Source organism: Ranitomeya imitator, chromosome 1 (assembly GCF_032444005.1).
Source record: "Ranitomeya imitator isolate aRanImi1 chromosome 1, aRanImi1.pri, whole genome shotgun sequence".
Taxonomy (NCBI): Eukaryota; Metazoa; Chordata; class Amphibia; order Anura; family Dendrobatidae; genus Ranitomeya; species Ranitomeya imitator.
In genome coordinates, this window is record NC_091282.1 from 236,701,746 (window position 1) to 236,728,710 (window position 26,965).

Consider the following 26,965-nt stretch of genomic DNA (forward strand, 5'->3'; position numbering starts at 1 on the left):
ATAACAGAGGACAATAGAGAGGAGATGCGCTGCTGTATAGAGAGGATGGCGCTTTCGTCACAGACTCCCCTGGCTGATAACAGAGGACAATAGAGAGGAGATGCGCTGCTGTATAGAGAGGATGGCGCTTTCCTCACAGACTCCCCTGGCTGATAACAGAGGACAATAGAGAGGAGATGCGCTGCTGTATAGAGAGGATGGCGCTTTCGTCACAGACTCCCCTGGCTGATAACAGAGGACAATAGAGAGGAGATGCTCTGCTGTATAGAGAGGATGGCGCTTTCCTCACAGCCTCCCCTGGCTGATAACAGAGGACAATAGAGAGGAGATGCGCTGCTGTATAGAGAGGATGGCGCTTTCCTCACAGACTCCCCTGGCTGATAACAGAGGACAATAGAGAGGAGATGCACTGCTGTACAGAGAGGATGGCGCTTTCCTCACAGCCTCCCTGGCTGATAACAGAGGACAATAGAGAGGAGATGCGCTGCTGTATAGAGAGGATGGCGCTTTCCTCACAGCCTCCCCTGGCTGATAACAGAGGACAATAGAGAGGAGATGCGCTGCTGTACAGAGAGGATGGCGCTTTCCTCACAGCCTCCCCTGGCTGATAACAGAGGACAATAGAGAGGAGATGCTCTGCTGTATAGAGAGGATGGCGCTTTCCTCACAGCCTCCCCTGGCTGATAACAGAGGACAATAGAGAGGAGATGCGCTGCTGTATAGAGAGGATGGCGCTTTCCTCACAGCCTCCCCTGGCTGATAACAGAGGACAATAGAGAGGAGATGCGCTGCTGTATAGAGAGGATGGCGCTTTCCTCACAGCCTCCCCTGGCTGATAACAGAGGACAATAGAGAGGAGATGCTCTGCTGTATAGAGAGGATGGCGCTTTCCTCACAGCCTCCCCTGGCTGATAACAGAGGACAATAGAGAAGAGATGCGCTGCTGTATAGAGAGGATGGCACTTTCCTCACAGCCTCCCCTGGCTGATAACAGAGGACAATAGAGAGGAGATGCGCTGCTGTATAGAGAGGATGGCACTTTCCTCACAGCCTCCCCTGGCTGATAACAGAGGACAATAGAGCGGAGATGCGCTGCTGTATAGAGAGGATGGCGCTTTCCTCACAGCCTCCACCTGGCTGATAACAGAGGACAATAGAGGGGAGATGCTCTGCTGTATAGAGAGGATGGCGCTTTCCTCACAGCCTCCCCTGGCTGATAACAGAGGACAATAGAGAGGAGATGCGCTGCTGTATAGAGAGGATGGCGCTTTCCTCACAGCCTCCCCTGGCTGATAACAGAGGACAATAGAGAGGAGATGCGCTGCTGTACAGAGAGAATGGCGCCTTCCTCACAGCCTCCCCTGGCTGATAACAGAGGACAATAGAGAGGAGATGCTCTGCTGTATAGGGAGGATGGCGCTTTCCTCACAGCCTCCCCTGGCTGATAACAGAGGACAATAGAGAGGAGATGCTCTGCTGTATAGAGAGGATGGCACTTTCCTCACAGCCTCCCCTGGCTGATAACAGAGGACAATAGAGAGGAGATGCTCTGCTGTATAGAGAGGATGGCGCTTTCCTCACAGCCTCCCCTGGCTGATAACAGAGGACAATAGAGAGGAGATGCTCTGCTGTATAGAGAGGATGGCACTTTCCTCACAGCCTCCCCTGGCTGATAACAGAGGACAATAGAGAGGAGATGCTCTGCTGTATAGAGAGGATGGCGCTTTCCTCACAGCCTCCCTGGCTGATAACAGAGGACAATAGAGAGGAGATGCTCTGCTGAATAGAGAGGATGGCGCTTTCCTCACAGACTCCCCTGGCTGATAACAGAGGACAATAGAGAGGAGATGCTCTGCTGTATAGAGAGGATGGCACTTTCCTCACAGCCTCCCTGGCTGATAACAGAGGACAATAGAGAGGAGATGCGCTGCTGTATAGAGAGGATGGCGCTTTCCTCACAGCCTCCCCTGGCTGATAACAGAGGACAATAGAGAGGAGATGCTCTGCTGTATAGAGAGGATGGCGCTTTCCTCACAGCCTCCCTGGCTGATAACAGAGGACAATAGAGAGGAGATGCTCTGCTGAATAGAGAGGATGGCGCTTTCCTCACAGACTCCCCTGGCTGATAACAGAGGACAATAGAGAGGAGATGCGCTGCTGTATAGAGAGGATGGCGCCTTCCTCACAGCCTCCCCTGGCTGATAACAGAGGACAATAGAGAGGAGATGCACTGCTGTATAGAGAGGATGGCACTTTCCTCACAGCCTCCCCTGGCTGATAACAGAGGACAATAGAGAGGAGATGCTCTGCTGTATAGAGAGGATGGCACTTTCCTCACAGCCTCCCCTGGCTGATAACAGAGGACAATAGAGAGGAGATGCGCTGCTGTATAGAGAGGATGGCGCTTTCCTCACAGCCTCCACCTGGCTGATAACACAGGACAATAGAGAGGAGATGCGCTGCTGTATAGAGAGGATGGCGCTTTCCTCACAGCCTCCCCTGGCTGATAACAGAGGACAATAGAGAGGAGATGCGCTGCTGTATAGAGAGGATGGCGCTTTCCTCACAGCCTCCCCTGGCTGATAACAGAGGACAATAGAGAGGAGATGCTCTGCTGAATAGAGAGGATGGCGCTTTCCTCACAGACTCCCCTGGCTGATAACAGAGGACAATAGAGAGGAGATGCACTGCTGTATAGAGAGGATGGCGCTTTCCTCACAGCCTCCCCTGGCTGATAACAGAGGACAATAGAGAGGAGATGCGCTGCTGTATAGAGAGGATGGCGCCTTCCTCACAGCCTCCCCTGGCTGATAACAGAGGACAATAGAGAGGAGATGCACTGCTGTATAGAGAGGATGGCACTTTCCTCACAGCCTCCCCTGGCTGATAACAGAGGACAATAGAGAGGAGATGCGCTGCTGTATAGAGAGGATGGCGCTTTCCTCACAGCCTCCCCTGGCTGATAACAGAGGACAATAGAGAGGAGATGCTCTGCTGTATAGAGAGGATGGCGCCTTCCTCACAGACTCCCCTGGCTGATAACAGAGGACAATAGAGCGGAGATGCGCTGCTGTATAGAGAGGATGGCGCTTTCCTCACAGCCTCCCCTGGCTGATAACAGAGGACAATAGAGAGGAGATGCGCTGCTGTATAGAGAGGATGGCGCTTTCCTCACAGCCTCCCCTGGCTGATAACAGAGGACAATAGAGAGGAGATGCTCTGCTGTATAGAGAGGATGGCGCTTTCCTCACAGCCTCCCCTGGCTGATAACAGAGGACAATAGAGAGGAGATGCTCTGCTGTACAGAGAGGATGGCGCTTTCCTCACAGACTCCCCTGGCTGATAACAGAGGACAATAGAGAGGAGATGCTCTGCTGTATAGAGTGGATGGCGCCTTCCTCACAGCCTCCCCTGGCTGATAACAGAGGACAATAGAGAGGAGATGCGCTGCTGTATAGAGTGGATGGCGCCTTCCTCACAGCCTCCCCTGGCTGATAACAGAGGACAATAGAGAGGAGATGCGCTGCTGAATAGAGAGGATGGCGCTTTCCTCACAGACTCCCCTGGCTGATAACAGAGGACAATAGAGAGGAGATGCACTGCTGTATAGAGAGGATGGCACTTTCCTCACAGCCTCCCCTGGCTGATAACAGAGGACAATAGAGAGGAGATGCTCTGCTGTATAGAGAGGATGGCGCTTTCCTCACAGCCTCCCCTGGCTGATAACAGAGGACAATAGAGAGGAGATGCACTGCTGTATAGAGAGGATGGCGCTTTCCTCACAGACTCCCCTGGCTGATAACAGAGGACAATAGAGAGGAGATGCACTGCTGTATAGAGAGGATGGCACTTTCCTCACAGCCTCCCCTGGCTGATAACAGAGGACAATAGAGAGGAGATGCTCTGCTGTATAGAGAGGATGGCACTTTCCTCACAGCCTCCCCTGGCTGATAACAGAGGACAATAGAGAGGAGATGCGCTGCTGAATAGAGAGGATGGCGCTTTCCTCACAGACTCCCCTGGCTGATAACAGAGGACAATAGAGAGGAGATGCACTGCTGTATAGAGAGGATGGCACTTTCCTCACAGCCTCCCCTGGCTGATAACAGAGGACAATAGAGAGGAGATGCTCTGCTGTATAGAGAGGATGGCACTTTCCTCACAGCCTCCCCTGGCTGATAACAGAGGACAATAGAGAGGAGATGCACTGCTGTATAGAGAGGATGGCACTTTCCTCACAGCCTCCCCTGGCTGATAACAGAGGACAATAGAGAGGAGATGCGCTGCTGTATAGAGAGGATGGCGCTTTCCTCACAGCCTCCCCTGGCTGATAACAGAGGACAATAGAGAGGAGATGCGCTGCTGTATAGAGAGGATGGCGCTTTCCTCACAGCCTCCCTGGCTGATAACAGAGGACAATAGAGCGGAGATGCGCTGCTGTATAGAGAGGATGGCGCTTTCCTCACAGCCTCCCCTGGCTGATAACAGAGGACAATAGAGAGGAGATGCGCTGCTGTATAGAGAGGATGGCGCTTTCCTCACAGCCTCCCCTGGCTGATAACAGAGGACAATAGAGAGGAGATGCTCTGCTGTATAGAGAGGATGGCGCTTTCCTCACAGACTCCCCTGGCTGATAACAGAGGACAATAGAGAGGAGATGCTCTGCTGTATAGAGAGGATGGCGCTTTCCTCACAGACTCCCCTGGCTGATAACAGAGGACAATAGAGAGGAGATGCTCTGCTGTATAGAGAGGATGGCGCTTTCCTCACAGCCTCCCCTGGCTGATAACAGAGGACAATAGAGAGGAGATGCTCTGCTGTATAGAGAGGATGGCGCTTTCCTCACAGACTCCCCTGGCTGATAACAGAGGACAATAGAGAGGAGATGCTCTGCTGTATAGAGAGGATGGCGCTTTCCTCACAGCCTCCCCTGGCTGATAACAGAGGACAATAGAGAGGAGATGCACTGCTGTATAGAGAGGATGGCGCCTTCCTCACAGCCTCCCCTGGCTGATAACAGAGGACAATAGAGCGGAGATGCTCTGCTGTATAGAGAGGATGGCGCCTTCCTCACAGACTCCCCTGGCTGATAACAGAGGACAATAGAGCGGAGATGCGCTGCTGTATAGAGAGGATGGCGCTTTCCTCACAGCCTCCCCTGGCTGATAACAGAGGACAATAGAGAGGAGATGCGCTGCTGTATAGAGAGGATGGCGCTTTCCTCACAGCCTCCCCTGGCTGATAACAGAGGACAATAGAGAGGAGATGCTCTGCTGTATAGAGAGGATGGCGCTTTCCTCACAGCCTCCCCTGGCTGATAACAGAGGACAATAGAGAGGAGATGCTCTGCTGTACAGAGAGGATGGCGCTTTCCTCACAGACTCCCCTGGCTGATAACAGAGGACAATAGAGAGGAGATGCTCTGCTGTATAGAGTGGATGGCGCCTTCCTCACAGCCTCCCCTGGCTGATAACAGAGGACAATAGAGAGGAGATGCTCTGCTGTATAGAGAGGATGGCGCTTTCCTCACAGACTCCCCTGGCTGATAACAGAGGACAATAGAGAGGAGATGCTCTGCTGTATAGAGTGGATGGCGCCTTCCTCACAGACTCCCCTGGCTGATAACAGAGGACAATAGAGCGGAGATGCGCTGCTGTATAGAGAGGATGGCGCCTTCCTCATAGCCTCCCCTGGCTGATAACAGAGGACAATAGAGCGGAGATGCACTGCTGTATAGAGAGGATGGCGCCTTCCTCACAGACTCCCCTGGCTGATAACAGAGGACAATAGAGCGGAGATGCTCTGCTGTATAGAGAGGATGGCGCCTTCCTCACAGACTCCCCTGGCTGATAACAGAGGACAATAGAGCGGAGATGCGCTGCTGTATAGAGAGGATGGCGCTTTCCTCACAGCCTCCCCTGGCTGATAACAGAGGACAATAGAGAGGAGATGCGCTGCTGTATAGAGAGGATGGCGCTTTCCTCACAGCCTCCCCTGGCTGATAACAGAGGACAATAGAGAGGAGATGCTCTGCTGTATAGAGAGGATGGCGCTTTCCTCACAGCCTCCCCTGGCTGATAACAGAGGACAATAGAGAGGAGATGCTCTGCTGTACAGAGAGGATGGCGCTTTCCTCACAGACTCCCCTGGCTGATAACAGAGGACAATAGAGAGGAGATGCACTGCTGTATAGAGAGGATGGCGCTTTCCTCACAGACTCCCCTGGCTGATAACAGAGGACAATAGAGAGGAGATGCTCTGCTGTATAGAGAGGATGGCGCTTTCCTCACAGACTCCCCTGGCTGATAACAGAGGACAATAGAGCGGAGATGCGCTGCTGTACAGAGAGGATGGCGCTTTCCTCACAGACTCCCCTGGCTGATAACAGAGGACAATAGAGCGGAGATGCGCTGCTGTACAGAGAGGATGGCGCTTTCCTCACAGACTCCCCTGGCTGATAACAGAGGACAATAGAGCGGAGATGCGCTGCTGTACAGAGAGGATGGCGCTTTCCTCACAGCCTCCCCTGGCTGATAACAGAGGACAATAGAGAGGAGATGCGCTGCTGTATAGAGAGGATGGCGCCTTCCTCACAGACTCCCCTGGCTGATAACAGAGGACAATAGAGAGGAGATGCGCTGCTGTATAGAGAGGATGGCGCTTTCCTCACAGCCTCCCCTGGCTGATAACAGAGGACAATAGAGAGGAGATGCTCTGCTGTATAGAGAGGATGGCGCCTTCCTCACAGACTCCCCTGGCTGATAACAGAGGACAATAGAGAGGAGATGCACTGCTGTATAGAGAGGATGGCGCCTTCCTCACAGACTCCCCTGGCTGATAACAGAGGACAATAGAGAGGAGATGCGCTGCTGTATAGAGAGGATGGCGCTTTCCTCACAGCCTCCCCTGGCTGATAACAGAGGACAATAGAGAGGAGATGCTCTGCTGTATAGAGAGGATGGCACTTTCCTCACAGCCTCCCCTGGCTGATAACAGAGGACAATAGAGAGGAGATGCACTGCTGTATAGGGAGGATGGCGCTTTCCTCACAGCCTCCCCTGGCTGATAACAGAGGACAATAGAGCGGAGATGCGCTGCTGTACAGAGAGGATGGCGCTTTCCTCACAGACTCCCCTGGCTGATAACAGAGGACAATAGAGCGGAGATGCGCTGCTGTACAGAGAGGATGGCGCTTTCCTCACAGACTCCCCTGGCTGATAACAGAGGACAATAGAGCGGAGATGCGCTGCTGTACAGAGAGGATGGCGCTTTCCTCACAGACTCCCCTGGCTGATAACAGAGGACAATAGAGAGGAGATGCACTGCTGTATAGAGAGGATGGCGCTTTCCTCACAGCCTCCCCTGGCTGATAACAGAGGACAATAGAGAGGAGATGCACTGCTGTACAGAGAGGATGGCGCTTTCCTCACAGACTCCCCTGGCTGATAACAGAGGACAATAGAGCGGAGATGCGCTGCTGTACAGAGAGGATGGCGCTTTCCTCACAGCCTCCCTGGCTGATAACAGAGGACAATAGAGAGGAGATGCGCTGCTGTACAGAGAGGATGGCGCTTTCCTCACAGACTCCCCTGGCTGATAACAGAGGACAATAGAGAGGAGATGCTCTGCTGTATAGAGAGGATGGCGCTTTCCTCACAGACTCCCCTGGCTGATAACAGAGGACAATAGAGCGGAGATGCACTGCTGTACAGAGAGGATGGCGCTTTCCTCACAGACTCCCCTGGCTGATAACAGAGGACAATAGAGCGGAGATGCACTGCTGTATAGAGAGGATGGCGCCTTCCTCACAGTCTCCCCTGGCTGATAACAGAGGACAATAGAGAGGAGATGCGCTGCTGTATAGAGAGGATGGCGCTTTCCTCACAGCCTCCCCTGGCTGATAACAGAGGACAATAGAGAGGAGATGCTCTGCTGTATAGAGAGGATGGCGCCTTCCTCACAGACTCCCCTGGCTGATAACAGAGGACAATAGAGAGGAGATGCGCTGCTGTATAGAGAGGATGGCGCCTTCCTCTCGGTCCCTGCCATCTGTGGAGCCTCCCGCATCTTCTCACCTGGTCTTGGGCGGTGCACTGGTGAGGACCGGATTACGTCACCGCTGCAGGCAGAAGCCGGCTGCGCACTCAGTCGTATCCGGGTCACTGCGACATGTCACGTGACAGAAAAGAGCGTTTCTCAACCGTCACCATGGGAACAAAGCGCTTACACAGGAAGTGGAACCAGCTGCAAGGATCACTTCCGGGGATATAACATAACTAGTAACCTATGGGTGCTGTACAGCAGAGAGGCTGTGAGCTGAGACTTGTAGTGCGGCGCATACTGTAGCGCGCCAGCCTGCGGTTATAGTGGAGGCACAGCGCCGCCATGCCCGGCTGTCCGGTGCTGGTATGACGTGACCGCAGCGCTGACAGCTGTACACGGGCAGGGATGGTGCAGGTGGTGTCTATGCTGTGGAGGAAGATCCTGCGCAAGAGATGGGTGCTGGGCGTGGTGTTCGGACTCTCTCTCATCTACTTCCTCAGCAGCACCCTGAAGCAGGTGAGCGCCGGCCCGTGGGAGGGTGTGGTGTGTGAGGCTGGTCCCGAGCTGCTCCAGGGGCGGCCATTGTGGCCAGCAGTGCTGTGCAGCGGGAGCAGAGCCGCCATCCATACAAGCCCCTGCCCAGCTCGGTGTTGGGCGTTCACACAGCTATTGATGGACAGTGATCAGAAAGCATTTGCATGGTTGTGGCTTACAGAAAGCTGTGCCATTTTGCCATTTTGCTCAATAGCGGGAAAAAAATTGGGCCGCAGTAAAATAATGCTGGTGGCGCCTGTGCAGTTCATGTATTGGAACGTGATAGATGCTCCTGCTGCTGTCATTTTGATGAAGGAATGCTTTTCTTTTTTTCTCCAGCAATGCAATCGGCATAATTAACACATGCTAGTATCTACAGTCAGGGTATGTGCACACGTCAGGATTTCTTGCAGAAATTTCCTGAAGAAAACCAGAAATTTTCTGCAACAAATCCGCATTTTTTTTTGCATTTTTTTTTCCCGGTTTTTTTAGCATTTTGCAAGCGTAATTAGCTTGCAGAATGCTAAAGTTTTCCAAGCGATCTGTAGCATCGCTTGGAAAACTGACTGACAGGTTGGTCACACTTGTCAAACATAGTGTTTGACAAGTGTGACCAACTTCTTACTATAGATGCTGCCTATGCATCATCAATAGTAAAGGATAGAATGTTTAAAAATAATAAAATAAATAAAATGGTTATACTCACCCGCAGACAGCCGATCTCCTCAGCGGCGTCCGTTCCTATAGATGGTGTGTGTGTGCAGGACCTTCCATGACGTCGCGGTCACGCGACCAATCACAAGACGGCGACGTCATCGCAGGTCCTTCACACAGAGCATCTATAGGAATGGAAGCGGCAGCGTGCACCACTGAGAGGCAGGTAGACATCGAAGGTGAGTTTTTCACTGTTTTTATTTAACCCCTTCATGACCCAGCCTATTTTGACCTTAATGACCTTGCCGTTTTTTGCAATTCTGACCAGTGTCCCTTTATGAGGTAATAACTCAGGAACGCTTCAACGGATCCTAGCGGTTCTGAGATTGTTTTTTCGTGACTTATTGGGCTTCATGTTAGTGGTAAATTTAGGTCAATAAATTCTGTGTTTATTGGTGATAAAAACGGAAATTTGGCGAAAATTTTGAAAATTTCGCAATTTTCACATTTTGAATTTTTATTCTGTTAACCCCTTTCTGACATCGGACGTACTATCCCGTCCATGTGGGGTGGGCCCCTATGACCATGGACGGGATAGTACGTCCAGCGCGATCGGCGGCGCTCACAGGGGGAGCGCCGCCGATCGCGGCCGGGTGTCAGCTGCCTATCGCAGCTGACATCCGGCACTATGTGCCAGGAGCGGTCACGGACCGCCCCCGGCACATTAACCCCCGGCACACCGCGATCAAAGATGATCGCGATGTGCCGGCGGTGCAGGGAAGCACCGTGCAGGGAGGGGGCTCCCTGCGGGCTTCCCTGAGCCCCCCGCAGCAACGCGATGTGATCGCGTTGCTGCGAGGGTCTCACCTCCCTCCCTGCTCACTCCAGCCCCGGATCCAAGATGGCCGCGGATCCGGGTCCTGCAGGGAGGGAGGTGGCTTCACAGAGCCTGCTCAGAGCAGGCACTGTGAAGGCTGCAGCGCTGCTAGTCAGATCAGTGATCTGACAGAGTGCTGTGCAAACTGTCAGATCACCGATCTGTGATGTCCCCCCCCTGGGACAAAATAAAAAAGTAAAAAAAAAATTTCAACTGTGTAAAAAAAAAAAAAAAAAATATTCCAAAATAATGAAAAAAAATAAATAAATATTATTCCCATAAATACATTTCTTTATCTAAATAAAAAAAAAAAAAACAATAAAAGTACACATATTTAGTATCGCCGCGTCCGTAACGGCCCGACCTATAAAACTGGCCCACTAGTTAACCCCTTCAGTAAACACCGTAAGAAAAAAAAAAAAAAAACGAGGCAAAAAACAACGCTTTATTATCATACCGCCGAACAAAAAGTGGAATAACACGCGATCAAAAGGACAGATATAAATAACCATGGTACCGCTGAAAGCGTCATCTTGTCCCGCAAAAAACGAGCCGCCATACAGCATCATCAGCAAAAAAATAAAAAAGTTATAGTCCTGAGAATAAAGCGATGCCAAAATAATTATTTTTTCTATAAAATAGTTTTTATGGTATAAAAGCGCCAAAACATAAAAAAATGATATAAATGAGGTGTCGCTGTAATCGTACTGACCCGAAGAATAAAACTGCTTTATCAATTTTACCAAACGCGGAACGGTATAAACGCCTCCCCCAAAAGAAATTCATGAATAGCTGGTTTTTGGTCATTCTGCCTCACAAAAATCGGAATAAAAAGCGATCAAAAAATGTCACGTGCCCGAAAATGTTACCAATAAAAACGTCAATTCGTCCCGCAAAAAACAAGACCTCACATGACTCTGTGGACCAAAATATAGAAAAATTATAGCTCTCAAAATGTGGTAATGCAAAAAATATTTTTTGCAATAAAAAGCGTCTTTCTTTGTGTGACGGCTGCCAATCATAAAAATCCGCTAAAAAAACCCACTGTAAAAGTAAATCAAACACCCCTTCATCACCGCCTTAGTTAGGGAAAAATTAAAAAAAAGTATTTATTTCCATTTTCCCATTAGGGTTAGGGCTAGGGTTAGGGCTAGGGCTAGGGTTAGGGCTAGGGTTAGGGCTAGGGTTAGGGCTAGGGTTAGGGCTAGGGTTAGGGTTAGGGCTAGGGCTACAGTTTGGGTTGGGGGCTAAAGTTACAGTTAGGGTTTAGATTACATTTACGGTTGGGAATAGGGTTGGGAGTAGGGTTAGGGGTGTGTCAGGGTTAGAGGTTTGGTTAGGGTTACTGTTGGGATTAGGGTTAGGGATGTGTTTGGATTAGGGTATCAGTTATAATTGGGGGGTTTCCACTGTTTAGGCACATCAGGGGCTCTCCAAACGCGACATGGCGCCCGATCTCAATTCCAGCCAATTCTGCGTTGAAAAAGTAAAACAGTGCTTCTTCCCTTCCGAGCTCTCCCGTGTGCTCAAACAGGGGTTTACCCCAACATATGGGGTATCAGCGTACTCAGGACAAATAGGACAACAACTTTTGGGGTCCAATTTCTCCTGTTACCCTTGAGAAAATGCAAAACTCGGGGCTAAAACATATTTTTTGTGGGAAAAAAAAAGATTTTTTATTTTCACGGCTCTGCGTTATAAACTGTAGTGAAGCACTTGGGGGTTCAAAGTTCTCACAACACATCTAGATTAGTTCCCTGGGGGGTCTAGTTTCCAATATGGTGTCACTTGTGGGGGGTTTCTACTGTTTAGGTACATTAGGGGCTCTGCAAACGCAATGTGACACCTGCAGACCATTCCATCTAAGTCTGCATTCAAATGGCACTCCTTCCCTTCTGAGCCCTCCCATGTGCCCAAACAGTGGTTCCCCCCACATATGGTGTATCATCGCACTCAGGACAAATTGGGCAACAAATTTTGGGGTCCAATTTCTCCTGTTACCCTCAGGAAAATACAAAATACCAAACTGGGGGCTAAAAAAATAATTTTTGTGGGAAAAATTTTTTTTTCTATTCGCCACGACAGCACCCACTAGAGAGAGGGGATCCGCCCCTAGGAACAGGAAACCTACAGAGAGATAAAAGGGGCGGCCCCCCCTCGCTCCTCAGTTGGTTTCCTGTTCCCAAGGAGGGAACCCTCAGAGAGAATCTCTGCAGCTAAGAAGAGGAAAAGCTCGCCTGGAACACAGCCTGTACGTCTCTGTTGAGCGACAGGGGCCCCAGAGCGAGCATCAGAGACGGGTGTTCCTGTTGGTTCCCCCCTCATCTGGATACATCAGCAGCATGCCGGGATCACAACAGTCTCCCTGTTGGGAGACCGTTGGTTTTTGCTCCACCGCCTAAAGAATCCCCGTCAGCACATCAAGTAAGTGTCGCTATGGAAAGCGCTTACCCTCCGGCCACAGTGGGGCATGAACGGCCGCGGTAGCAGGAGCTTCTCTTCCTCTGCAGCATAGAAGGAAGACGCGCGAGCGCACATGCAGGCGCTGTATGGTCGGCGTACCCGGATGTAAAGAGGAACTTCCGGGTATGCGGGGTCAGCTGAGCGTGCTGGCGTGGACGCCTTGGCGCTCAACAGCGGTGGAGAGGGCCAATAAAGTTGGTCAGGTAAAAAAAAAAAAAAAAGGGGGGAGGAAAGATGGGGGCGTGTATTCCTTGTAAGAACGGCTCTATATAAGGCTGAAGACACATGGCACTGTGCGCACCATGTCGTCTCAGGAAGATATTGAGCGCCCACTGGAGGTTGTAATCCTGCCTAGTGGTGATGCTAATAAGAAAATCAGCGGACACTCAAAAATGAGTGATTCCACGGATAAATCAGGGAAAAAATCGTCCCGTTCCAAACCCCAGGCCGACCAGACAACTCTGCAGCCGGTATATATTTTATTTTCCGGATAAGTGTATATATAGCTTCATATCTCTTACAGTAGTCTCCTCTGCTTGTGTCTTTTTTATAGGCTAAGCGGACGTCAAAATCTAAACATAAGCAGTGTAAGATATGTAATGAGCCCCTACCTGACTCCTATATTAAGGAGCTATGTCAACATTGCATTGATAACACTTTACAGCAGGAGAGTTCGGTCAGGATGAATGACATACGTCTCATGATCCGGGAAGAGCTTCAGTCCTTGAGGCTTCCATATTCGATAAAGTGTCCTTAGCGATCAGAAAGCGTAGTATGTCATTAAGGAATGTCATGTCACTACTAGGTTCTCTAACATCGTGCATTCCTGCGGTCCAGTGGGCGCAGTTCCATACTAGGCATCTACAAAAATTTGTATTGGATGAGGACATTAAAAATAGAGGATGTCTGGATAGAACAGTTTTCCTAACGTCAGAAGTAGTACACTCCCTTATGTGTTGGTTGAATCGAAAAAATCTTTCGAGAGGGGTTCTATGGGTAATCACCCCTTCTAGTATAGTGACCACAGACGCTAGTCCTGAAGGCTGGGGGGCACATTTTCAGGATCAGTGGGTCCAGGGTCTTTGGTCCAGTTCAGAACTTAATAATTCCTCAAATGTCAAAGAGTTGAGGGCTATATACTACTCCCTACTTCACTTTCTTCCTCAGCTCAGCGGCTCACACACAAGAGTATTCTCCGACAACACCACTGCGGTGGCGTATCTGAACCATCAAGGAGGTACAAGGTCGGACAAACTCAGAGAAGTGGCTTCAGACATCATGGAGTTGGCCGAAGGTCATCTGCTATCCTTGTCAGCAGTGCACATCAGGGGCATAGACAATTTTCATGCCGATTTCCTCAGCCGTCACACTCTTCATCAGGGAGAATGGATGCTGAACAGGAAGATTTTCAGATTAATAACAGCTCGATGGGGTGTTCCTCAAATAGACTTGTTTTCCACAAGAGCCAACCGTCAAGTCAGGAGGTTTGCCTCTCTATGCAGGGAGGACAAGCCGGACATACTCGATGCCCTCCAGGTACCATGGACATTCGACCTGGCCTATGCTTTCCCCCCATGGAATCTATTACCTATAGTAATAAGAAAAATAAGGGAGGAAGGCGCAAGAGTTCTGTTGATAGCCCCATTCTGGCCCAAAAGGCCATGGTTCTCATGGCTGAGGGCGATGTCAGTGTCAGACCCGTGGATTCTGCCTCAGTCCAAGGACTTGCTCTCTCAGGGACCATTCCTCCATCCTCAGGCAAAGGGCATGAACCTGACTGCCTGGAGTTTGAGAGGCAGTTACTAAGTATAAGGGGGTTTTCTAGTGGGTTAATTAACACTCTTATGAAGAGTAGAAAACCTTCAACTACTAGAATTTATGTTAGAATTTGGAGAAAATTTCTTCAATTCCATACTGCACAACTTTCATCTGAAGTTCCTATATTTCCAGTGTTGGAATTTCTACAAAGAGGTTTGGAATTAGGACTCTCCGTAAGCACTCTGAAGGTCCAGGTTTCAGCTTTAGGAGCTCTTTTTAATTATGATGTTGCGGGTAATAGGTGGATATCCCGATTTATATCTGCCTGTGAGCGTTGAAGACCAATTAGCATACCGCAGGTTCCTCAGTGGGATTTATCCATAGTCCTGGAAGCATTGACACAGCCACCGTTTGAGCCTCTCCATACAGCCTCACTAAAAAATATTTCTTTGAAAACGGTATTGTTAGTGGCATTAGTTTCTGCTAGAAGAGTGAGTGATCTCCAGGCATTATCTATAGATCCTCCCTTTTTATCTGTAACATCAGATAGGATAATTTTGAAAACAGACCCTTGTTATCTTCCTAAAGTAGCCACTACTTTTCATAGAGCCCAGGAGATCTTGTTACCTACCTTTTATGAGAACCACTCAACTCCAGAAGAAGTAAAACTTCATACTCTAGATGTAAAAAGAATTGTGCTAGCCTATTTAGAGAGAACCAGGGACTGGAGGAAGAGTAGGGCTCTCTTTGTGTCTTTCCAGGGTAAAACCAAAGGTACCAGAGTAACAAAGAACACATTATCTCGCTGGATCAGAGAGGCCATAATCCTGGCGTATAAAGCTGGAGGTAGAGATCCTCCAATGCATATAGGAGCACACTCTACAAGAGCCTTGTCGACTTCCTGGGCAGAAAGGGCAAATGTGCCAATAGACCTTATATGTAAGGCTGCAACTTGGTCTTCACCTAATACCTTCTATAAACATTATAGATTAGATCTATCCTCTGCTTCTGATCTGACTTTTGGGGTATCGGTCCTTGACTCAGTAAACCCACCCAGTCTATAGTCTCTGAAATTCTCTCTAGTGGGTGCTGTCGTGGCGAATAGAAAATACCGGATTACTCACCGGTAATGCTCTTTTATAGAGCCCACGACAGCACCCTTTCACATCCCTCCCTTTTCTGTATATAGTCGCACGTGGTGCTTCTTTGGTGAGGTGTAAATATTATAAGAAAGTAGCATAAGGTTGTAAATATGTATATATATATATATATATATATATATGAATATACCTGAACCTGTTAACTAAAACCTGGCGGCGGTTCCTCCTATTCTCTGTAAAACAACTGAGGAGCGAGGGGGGGCCGCCCCTTTTATCTCTCTGTAGGTTTCCTGTTCCTAGGGGCGGATCCCCTCTCTCTAGTGGGTGCTGTCGTGGGCTCTATAAAAGAGCATTACCGGTGAGTAATCCGGTATTTTTATTTTTACGGCTCTGCATTATAAACTTCTGTGAAGCACTTGGTGGGTCAAAGTGCTCACCACACCTCTAGATAAGTTCCTTAGGGGGTCTACTTTCCAAAATGGTGTCACTTGTGGGGGGTTTCAATGTTTAGGCACATCAGTGGCTCTTCAAACGCAACATGACGTCCCATCTCAATTCCTGTCAATTTTGCATTGAAAAGTCAAACGGCGCTCCTTCCCTTCCGAGCTCTCCCATCCGCCCAAACAGTGGTTTACCCCCACATATGGGCTATCAGCGTACTCAGGACAAATTGTACAACAACTTTTGGTGTCCAATTTCTTCTCTTACCCTTGGGAAAATAAAAAATTGGGGGCGAAAAGATAATTTTTGTGAAAAAATATGATTTTTTATTTTTACGGTTCTACATTATAAACTTCTGTGAAGCACTTGGTGGGTCAAAGTGCTCACCACACCTCTAGATAAGTTCCTTAGGGGGTCTACTTTCCAAAATGGTGTCACTTGTGGGGGGTTTCAATGTTTAGCCACATCAGGGGCTCTCCAAACGAAACATGGCGTCCCATCTCAATTCCAGTCAATTTTGCATTGAAAAGTCAAATGGCACTCCTTCGCTTCCGAGCTCTGCCATGTGCCCAAACAGTGGTTTACCCCCACATGTGGGCTATCAGCGTACTCAGGACAAATTGTACAACAATGTTTGGGGTCCATTTTCTCCTGTTACCCTTGGTAAAATAAAACAAATTGGAGCTGAAGTAAATTTTTTGTGAAAAAAAGTTAAATGTTCATTTTTATTTAAACATTCCAAAAATTCCTGTGAAGCACCAGAAGGGTTAATAAACTTCTTGAATGTGGTTTTGAGCACCTTGAGGGGTGTAGTTTTTAGAATGGTGTCACACTTGGGTATTTTCTATCATATAGACCCCTCAAAATGACTTCAAATGAGATGTGGTCCCTAAAATAAAATGGTGTTGTAGAAATGAGAAATTGCTGGTCAACTTTTAACCCTTATAACTCCCTAACAAAAAAAAATTTTGGTTCCAAAATTGTGCTGATGTAAAGTAGACATGTGGGAAATGTTACTTATTAAGTATTTTGTGTGACATATCTCTGTGATTTAATTGCATAAAAATTCAAAGTTGGAAAATTGCGAAATTTTCATAATTTTCGCCAAATTTCCGTTTTTTTTCACAAATAAACGCAGGTACTATCAAAGAATTTTTACCATTGTCATGAAGTACAATATGTCACGAGAAAACAATGTCAGAATCACCAGGATCCATTGAAGCGTTCCAGAGTTATAACCTCATAAAGGGACAGTGGTCAGAATTTTAAAAAGGGGTTAAACCAGAGAGTTATGTGACACAAAATGGTTAATAAATAACATTTCCCACACGTCTACTTTACATCAGCACAATTTTGGAAACAAAATTTTTTTTTTTGCTAGGAAGTTATAAGGGTTAAAATTTGACCAGCGATTTCTCATTTTTACAACGCAATTTACAAAACCATTTTTTTTAGGGACCACCTCACATTTGAAGTCAGTTTGAGGGGTCTATATGGCTGAAAATACCCAAAAGTGACACCATTCTAAAAACTGCACCCCGCAAGGTACTCAAAACCACATTCAAGAAGTTTATTAACCCTTCAGGTGCTTCACAGCAGCAGAAGCAACATGGAAGGAAAAAATGAACATTTAACTTTTTAGTCACAAAAATGATTTTTCAGCAACAATTTTTTTATTTTCCCAATGGTAAAAGGAGAAACTGAACAACGAAAGTTGTTGTCCAATTTGTCCTGAGTACGCTGATACCTCATATGTGGGGGTAAACCACTGTTTGGGCGCACGGCAGGGCTTGGAAGGGAAGGAGCGCCATTTGACTTTTTGAATGAAAAATTGGCTGCACTCTTTAGCGGACACCATGTCACGTTTGGAGAGACCCTGTGTGCCTAAACATTGGAGCTCCCCCACAAGTGACCCCATTTTGGAAACTGGACCCCCCAAGGAACTTATCTAGATGCCTAGTGAGCACTTTAAACCCTCAAGTGCTTCACAAATTGATCCGTAAAAATGAAAAAGTCCTTTTTTTTTCACAAAAAATTTCTTTTTGCCTCAATTTTTTCATTTTCACATGGGCAATAGGATAAAATGGATCCTAAAATTTGTTGAGCAATTTCTCCCGAGTACGCCGATACCTCATATGTGGGGGTAAACCACTGTTTGGGCACACGGCAGGGCTCAGAAGGGAAGGCGCGCCTTTTGACTTTTTGAATGGAAAATTAGCTCCAATTGTTAGCGGATACCATGTCGCGTTTGGAGAGCCCCTGTGTGCCTATGCATTGTATCTCCCCCACAAGTGACCCCATTTTGGAAACTAGACCCCCCATGGAACTTATCTAGATGCATACTGAGCACTTTAAACCCCCAGGTGCTTCACAGAAGTTTATAATGCAGAGCCATGAAAATAAAAAAAAATTTTTCTTTTCTCAAAAATGATTTTTTAGCCTGGAATTTCCAATTTTGCCAATGGTAATAGGAGAAATTGGACCACAAATGTTGTTGTCCAGTTTGTCCTGAGTACGCAGATACCCCATATGTGGGGGTAAACCACTGTTTGGGCGCACGGCAGGGCTCAGAAGGGAAGGCGCGCCTTTTGACTTTTTGAATGGAAAATTAGCTCCAATTGTTAGCGGACACCATGTCGCGTTTGGAGAGCCCCTGTGTGCCTAAACATTGGAGATCCCCCACAAATGACCCCATTTTGGATACTAGACCCCCAAAGGAACTAATCTAGATGTGTGGTGAGCACTTTGAACCCTCAAGTGCTTCACAGAAGTTTATAACGCAGAGCCATGAAAATAAAAAAAAAAAAATTATTTTCTCAAAAATGATTTTTTAGCCCGCAATTTTTTATTTTCCCAAGGGTAACAGGAGAAATTTGACCCCAAAAGTTGTTGTCCAGTTTCTCCTGAGTACGCTGATACCCCATATGTGGGGGTAAACCACTGTTTAGGCACATGCTGGGGCTCGGAAGTGAAGTAGTGACGTTTTGAAATGCAGACTTTGATGGAATGCTCTGCGGGCGTCACATTGCGTTTGCAGAGCCCCTGATGTGGCTAAACAGTAGAAACCCCCCACAAGTGACCCCATTTTGGAAACTAGACTCTGAAAGGAACTTATCTAGATGTGAGGTGAGCACTTTGAACCCCCAAGTGCTTCGCAGAAGTTCATAACACAGAGCAGTGAAAATAATAAGTTTTCTTTCCTCAAAAATAATTTTTTTAGCCCAGAATTTTTTAATTTTCCCAAGGGTAACAGGAGAAATTTGACCCCAATACTTGTTCTCCAGTTTCTCCTGAGTACGCTGATACCCCATGTGTGGGGGTAAACCACTGTTTGGGCACACGTCGGGGCTCAGAAGGGAAGTAGTGACTTTTGAAATGCAGACTTTGATGGAATGGTCTGCGGACATCACGTTGCGTTTGCAGAGCCCCTGGTGTGGCTAAACAGTAGAAACCCCCCACAAGTGACCCCATTTTGGAAACTAGACCCCCCAAGGAACTTATCTAGATATGTGGTGAGCACTTTGAACCCCCAAGTGCTTCACAGACGTTTACAACGCAGAGCCGTGAAAATAAAAAATCATTTTTCTTTCCTCAAAAATGATGTTTTCAGCAAGCAATTTTTTAACAGGAGAAATTGGACCCCAGTAATTGTTGCGCAGTTTGTCCTGAGTACGCTGGTACCCCATATGTGGGGGTAAACCACTGTTTGGGCACACGTCAGGGCTCGGAAGTGAGGGAGCACCATTTGACTTTTTGAATACAAGATTGGCTGGAATCCATGGTGGCGCCATGTTGCGTTTGGAGACCCCCTGATGTGCCTAAACAGTGGAAACCCCTCAATTCTAACTCCAACACTAACCCCCCCCACACCCTTAACCCTTATCCCAACTGTAGCCGTAACCCTAATCACAACCTTAACCCCAACACACCCCTAACCACAACCCTAACCCCAACACACCCCTAACCACAACCCTAATTCCAACCCAACCCTAACCCAAAGGCTATGTGCCAACGTTGCGGATTCGTATGAGATTTTTTAGCACCATTTTTGAAAAATCCACGGGTAAAAGGCACTGCGTTTTACCTGCGGATTTACTGCGGATTGCCAGTGTTTTTTGTGCGGATTTCACCTGTGGATTCCTATTGAGGAACAGGTGTAAAACGCTGTGGAATCCGCACAAAGAATTGACATGCTGCGGAAAATACAACCCAGCGTTTCCGCGTGGTATTTTCCGCACCATGGGCACAGCGGATTTGGTTTTCCATATGTTTACATGGTACTGTAAACCTGATGGAACACTGCTGCGGATCCGCAGCCAAATCCGCACCGTGTGCACATAGCCTAATTCTAAAGGTATGTGCACACGCTGCGGATCCGCAGCAGTTTCCCATGAGTTTACAGTTCAATGCAAACCCATGGGAAACAAAAATCGATGTACACATGCTGCGGAAAAACTGCACGGAAACGCAGCGGTTTACATTCCGCAGCATGTCACTTTTCTGCGGATTCCGCAGCGGTTTTACAACTGCTCCAATAGAAAATTGCATTTGTAAAACCGCAGTGAAATGCACAGAAAAACCGCGGTAAATCCACAGCGGTTTAGCACTGCGGATTTATCAAATCCTCTGCGGAAAAATCCGCAGAGGACCAGAATACGTGTGCACATCCCGAACCCTACCCCTAACCCCAACCTTAGTGGGAAAAAAAAAACATTCTTTATTTTTTTTTTATTGTCCCTACCTATGGGGGTGACAAAGGGGGGGGGGGGGGGGTCATTTACTATTTTTTTTATTTTGATCACTGAGATAGGTTATATCTCAGTGATCAAAATTCACTCTGGAACGAATCTGCCGGCCAGCAGATTCGGTGGGCGCACTGCACATGCGCCCACCATTTTGGAAGATGGCGGCGCCCAGGAAAGAAGACGGACGGACCCAGGGAGGCTCGGTAAGTATAAGGGGGGGGAGATCAGGGCACGGGGGGGGGGTGGATCGGAGCATGGGGGGGTGGATCGGAACACGGGGGGGTGGATTGGAGCACGGGGTGGGGGATCGCTGTGCGGGGGGGTGGATCGGAGCACGGGGGGGGATCGGAGTGCGGGGGGGTTTAATTGGAGCACAGGGGGAGCGGACAGGAGGACGGGGGAGCGGAGCACAGGACGGAGGGGAGCGGACCACAGATTGGAGGGCTGGGGGGGGCGATCGGTGGGGTGGGGGCACATAAGTGTTTCCAGCCATGGCCGATGATATTGCAGCATCGGCCATGGCTGGATTGTAATATTTCACCAGTTTTTTAGGTGAAATATTACAAATCGCTCTGATTGGCAGTTTCACTTTCAACAGCCAATCAGAGCGATCATAGCCACGGGGGGGTGAAGCCACCCCCCTGGGCTAAACTACCACTCCCCCTGTCCCTGCAGATCGGGTGAAATGGGAGTTAACCCTTTCACCCGATCTGCAGGGACGCGATCTTTCCATGACGCCACATAGGCGTCATGGGTCGGATTGGCACCGACTTTCATGACGCCTACGTGGCGTCATGGGTCGGGAAGGGGTTAATTCTTTTTTTATATGGTGCCTAGTCCGTGGAGGAAAGTCTCCTCTCCTCCACCCTGGGTACCAACTGCACATAATCTGCTTACTTCCCGCATGGTGTGCACAGCCCCATGCGGAAAGTAAGCAGATCAAGGCATTCCTAGGTGTGCGGAGTCACCGCAATTCCGCAAATTTAATGAACATGTTGCTTTTTTTTTTGCGATGCGATTTTTTTTCGTGGAAAAAAAGGCAACATTTGCACAAGAAATGCGGAATACATTGTAAATAATAGGAGGCATATGTAAGCGTTTTTTTTCGTGTTTTTATCACATTTTATAGCAAAAAAACGCGAGAAATACTGTATGTGTGCACATGGCCTCATGGCCAAAAGTATTGACACCCCTGCAATTCTGTCAGACAATACTCAGCTTCTTCCTGAAAATGATTGCAAACACAAATTATTTGTTATTATTACCTTCATTTAATTTGTCTTAAATGAAAAAACACAAAAAGAATTGTCCTAAATCCAAATTGGATATAATTCCACACCAAACATAAAAAAGGGGGTGGACAAAAATATTGGCACTGTTCGAAAAATCATGTGATGCTTCTCTAATTTGTGTAATTAACAGCACCTGTAACTTACATGTGGCACCTAACAGGTGTTGGCAATAACTAAATCACACTTGCAGCCAGTTGACATGGATTAAAGTTGACTCAACCTCTGTCCTGTGTCCTTGCGTGTACCACATTGAGCATGGAGAAAAGAAAAAAGACCAAAGAACTGTCTGAGGACTTGAGAAACCAAATTGTGAAGAAGCATGAGCAATCTCAAGGCTACAAGTCCATCTCCAAAGACCTGAATGTTCCTGTGTCTACCGTGCGCAGTGTCATCAAGAAGTTTAAAGCCCATGGCATTGTGGCTAACCTCCCTAGATGTGGACGGAAAAGAAAAATTGACAAGAGATTTCAATGCAAGATTGTGCGGATGTTGGATAAAGAACCTCGACTAACATCCAAACAAGTTCAAGCTGCCCTGCAGTCCGAGGGTACAACAGTGTCAACCCGTACTATCCGTCGGCATCTGAATGAAAAGGGACTGTATGGTAAGAGACCCAGGAAGACCCCACTTCTTACTCCGAGACATAAAAAAGCCAGGCTGGAGTTTACCACAACTTACCTGAAAAAGCCTAAAACGTTTTGGAAGAATGTTCTCTGGTCAGATGAGACAAAAGTAGAGCTTTTTGGGCAAAGGCATCAACATAGAGTTTACAGGAGAAAAAAAAGCTTTCAAAGAAAAGAACACACTCCCTACAGTCAAGCATGGCGGAGGTTCCCAGATGTTTTGGGGTTGCTTTGCTGCCTCTGGCACTGGACTGCTTGACCGTGTGCATGGCATTATGAAGTCTGAAGACTACCAACAAATTTTGCAGCATAATGTAGGGCCCAGTGTGAGAAAGCTGGGTCTCCCTCAGAGGTCATGGGTCTTCCAGCAGGACAATGACCCAAAACACACTTCAAAAGCACTAGAACATGGTTTGAGAGAAAGCACTGGAGACTTCTAAGGTGGCCAGCAATGAGTCCAGACCTGAATCCCATAGAACACCTGTGGAGAGATCTAAAAATGGCAGTTTGGAGAAGGCACCCTTCAAATATCAGGGACCTGATGGTCTAAAATTCCAGCAGAGCATTGTAAGAAACTCATTGATGGTTACCGGAAGCGGTTGGTCGCAGTTATTTTGGCTAAAGGTTGTGCAACCAAGTATTAGGCTGAGGGTGCCAATACTTTTGTCTGGCCCATTTTTGGAGTTTTGTGTGAAATGATCAATTTTTTGCTTCATTCTTTTTTGTGTTTTTTCATTTAAGACAAATTAAATAAAGATAATACCAAAGAATTTGTGATTGCAAACATTTTCAGGAAGAAACTGAGTATTATCTGACAGAATTGCAGGGGTGTCAATACTTTTGGCCATGACTGTATAGTATGTAAAATGGGGGGGGGGCAGGTCAGTGAAGGATCAGTGGCCTATCATAAGCCATACAGATGAATATGTAAGCAGAGCACCACATAAAGCCCCCACCTCCACAGGCCGCCCCTAAGCATGAACATATCATTAACTGAAAACTGCAAATAGATTAAACAACCACAAGACGGATTTCATCACCCAAGGTATCATTGTAATCAGTATAATGGCGCAGACCTGACACTGTGTAGGTTAGTCAGCCCAATCCTGATGACAGGTTCCCTTTAAAGTAGCGGTCTGTGCCTCTTAAACTGGCAGCCAGTGTACAATAAGGATGCCGAATAATTCCATTTACTAAAAGGTAAATGGCTGATTTTGTACAGTATTTTCTGGTTGCACTCGGTCCTTCAGTGTGGGGACTACTGGATTGATGGTTGTGAATTTGAAGTGCACATATCCGCATACGCATGTTTATGCTGGGCGAACTCTCACTCTTTCTTCTTTGTAATATATCCTTTTCTAATGCCTCCATCAGGAAGAAAAGACGATCAGAGACAGAACACTTCTTCAGACTTTTGAACGAGATCAAAACATTCATTGGAAAATACAGTTTAACCTTGGAAACAGCAGCCGGCCAAGTAATCAGTGTCGCAACTCTGTGCAGGGCAAACTCCTCATAACTGATGATCTAGGTAAAAATACACCAGTGTTCCTGATATTGTGTGAATCCACCTTGTCATGTATAAAGGCATGTACTCATTCAGGACCTGTGTGCTGGGGCATCTGGCGTTAAGACATTAGCACTGGATCCTTTTAAAGGGGTTGTCTGGCAGTGACGTAAACAAACAAGGCAAAGCTCTAAATTGCCAAGGCCCTTTCCTCTTATCTGTACACTCAACCTCCAAGTTCCTCCTGATGTTAAAGGAGTATATCTCTGTCTCTATCTCCTAATCTCACAGGTGATGATCACATTGCCTATGTGTAGCAGGAATGCTCACTTGCTATGAGCTCTGACCACTGGGTGGCACCCATAGCAATCTGGGTATGACAACCATAGAGGTCTACTGGAGACCTCTGGTTGTCATGGTGACCAATGAGCATGTGATGGGGTCACCGATGGGCAGGATTAGTGACGCTCTTCCGGCGTGATCACATTAAATACTGCTGTCAGTGATTGACAGTGGCATTTAGCGGGTTAACAGCCGGGGATGGATCGCGATTCCACCATCGGCTGTTGGGGGCACATGTCAGCTGATAAGTGCTGAGAAAGATGTGGGCTCAGCAACGGAGCCCACATCAAAAGGATGGACAAAAAATGCGCAGTACATGTATGGCGCATGTCGTGAAGGGGTTAAATAACCCCGTTGCTGTTAGATCCTTCATGGCTGTGGTATTCGCTAACAATGTTTAACCCCTTCATTACATACGCTAGTACTAGTACAGCGCATGTTGTGTCTCTCCCTTTGTGGGCTCCAGTGCTGAGCCCACATCAAAGCCGGGACATGTCAGCTGTTTTGTACAGCTGACATGTGCCCGCAATAGCGGCTGGTGGAATCGTGATCCGCCCGCCGCTATTAACTAGTTAAATGCCGCTGTCAAACACTGACAGAGGCATTTAACAAGCGCTTCCCGCCATCGGGCTGGAAATGCGTGCATCGCCGACCCCCGTCATATGATTGGGGGTCATCGCTCCTATGTAGCAGAGCCGATCTTGCTATGCTAGCTTCTAGTCTCCCATGGAGGCTATTGAAGCATGGCAAAAGTTAAAAAAATATATATATCTTCTGATCGCTAAACGGCGTAGCGAGAGAAATTCAGAATTTTGTTTTTTGGTTGAAAGAACGTATCTACACTGAAATATTTTTTTTTTTTTTACCACTTGCATAAAAAAAAAACAAAAAAAAAAAGCAAAACACCTAGACATGTTAGGTGTCTATGAACTCGTAATGACTTGGAGAATCATAATGGCAGGTCAGTTTTAGCATTTAGTAAACCTAGCAAAAAAGTCAAACAAAAAATAAGTGTGGGATTGCACTTTTTTTTTTTTTTTTTTTTTTTTTGCAATTTCGCCACACTTGGAATTTTTTTTCCCCATTTTCTAGTACACGACATGGTAAAACCAATGGTGTCGTTCAAAATTGCAACTTGTCCCGCAAAAAACAAGCCCTCACATGGCCATATTGATGGAAAAATAAAGTTATGGCCCTGGGAAGAAGGGGAGCGGAAAAACAAAAACACAAAAATGAAAAAGGGCTGCAGCATGAAGGGGTTAAAGTACTTTAGATTTGATTTTTGTATAGAAAAGGCAAATTGTAAAGAAACAAGACTGCAGCAAAACTAACTGTATATACATTTTCTGTACTATTAGGCTATGTTCACACTTTGCAGATTCCACTGCGGATTTTTCCGCAGCAGAATTCCAAAATCCGCAGTGAAAACCCATCGCGGTTTTTACTGCGGATTTATCGCGGTTTTTACTGCGTTTTCTTCTGCGGATTTTCATCTGCAGTTTTCTATTGGAGCAGGTGAAAATCCGCAGAAAAGAAGTGACATGCTGCGGAATGTAATCCGCAGCGTTTCCGCGCGGTTTTTTCCGCAGCATGGGCACTGCGTTTTTTGTTTCCCATAGGTTTACATTGTTCTGTAAACTCATGGGAAGCTGCTGCGGATCCGCAGCGGTCAAATCCGCTGCGGATCAGCAGCAAAATCCGCAAAGTGTGAATATAGCCTTAATGGTGGATACACACTACTAAATTCATCTCCATGACAAGGGTGACCTGCAAATGTACATTTTTACTCTTTGCCACGACAGCACCCACATGAGAGAGGGATCTGCCCACAGGAACAGGAAACCTACAGAAATAAAAGGGGTGGTCTGCCTCTCCTCCTCAGTTGGTTTCCTGTTCCTATGGGAACCGAAGGACAAGAACCTACCAAGAAGAGAAAAAGCATACCTGGGCCAATGCATGCCACCTGTGCAGTACCCGTTGAACAGCAGGGGCTGCAGTTCCAGAAGCGGCGTGGGGGGGGAGCCCTGTCTGTCTGTCTGTCTACCACCCCCCTCCCCCCCCTTCGTCTAGGCCATGTACGGGGAGTGCAGCTTGGAGCACCACGTGGCAGAACGGTGTGTATGGCGTGAGGCCAAGGTCTGGGTGAAGCCACCCTGGCTCACGTGGAAACGAGGATTCGGGCATCGGCTGCCTGGCTCCTCCATTTAGACGGTGCCTATACGGCGGTGCAGGGATACAGAAAAGCCGACCCCCGCACATGCACAGTAGACTGGTAAGTGCTCCCCACCTCGGAAGTGACTGGGATGACTTCTAGGGGGACCGAAGGAGGTGATGCAGTTGGCGCGCAGAGATCACACTGCGCATGCGCAAAAAAAAAAATTGCCTGGAGGGTAACTATAAATACCGGTGATTATAGTTCTGCCGGTGTGCTAAACATGTCATCCCCAGGTGAACATGAGGCGCACCTACCAGCAGTGGACTTGCAGGAGCATGGCGTCGGCAAAAGCAGTGGATGCTCTAGAGAAGAAGGCTCCAAGGACAGGAGTTTAAGAGGTGGAGCATTGAACCCACCCAGGACTCGGACTG

General features: G+C 47.7%; 2 protein-coding genes across 3 annotated transcripts in view; one reads left to right on the forward strand and one right to left on the reverse strand.

Moving 5' to 3' along the window:
• Positions 1-8,527, reverse strand: part of RNFT2 (ring finger protein, transmembrane 2) — a 153,991-nt gene extending 145,464 nt beyond the window's left edge. The window contains exon 1 of the mRNA XM_069754717.1: positions 8,076-8,527. The gene's annotated coding sequence lies outside the window, so the exon portion shown is untranslated. The remainder of the gene's footprint in view (positions 1-8,075) is intronic.
• SPRING1 (SREBF pathway regulator in golgi 1) overlaps positions 8,251-26,965 on the forward strand; it is a 49,547-nt gene continuing 30,832 nt past the window's right edge. Inside the window, exons 1-2 of one of the 2 annotated variants that reach the window (XM_069754724.1) lie at positions 8,251-8,559; positions 23,905-24,061. In XM_069754724.1, coding sequence (XP_069610825.1) covers positions 8,449-8,559; positions 23,905-24,061 — 268 coding nt within the window. In that variant the 5' untranslated portion in view covers positions 8,251-8,448. The remainder of the gene's footprint in view (positions 8,560-23,904; positions 24,062-26,965) is intronic. The other variant, XM_069754733.1, reaches the window with a different exon arrangement.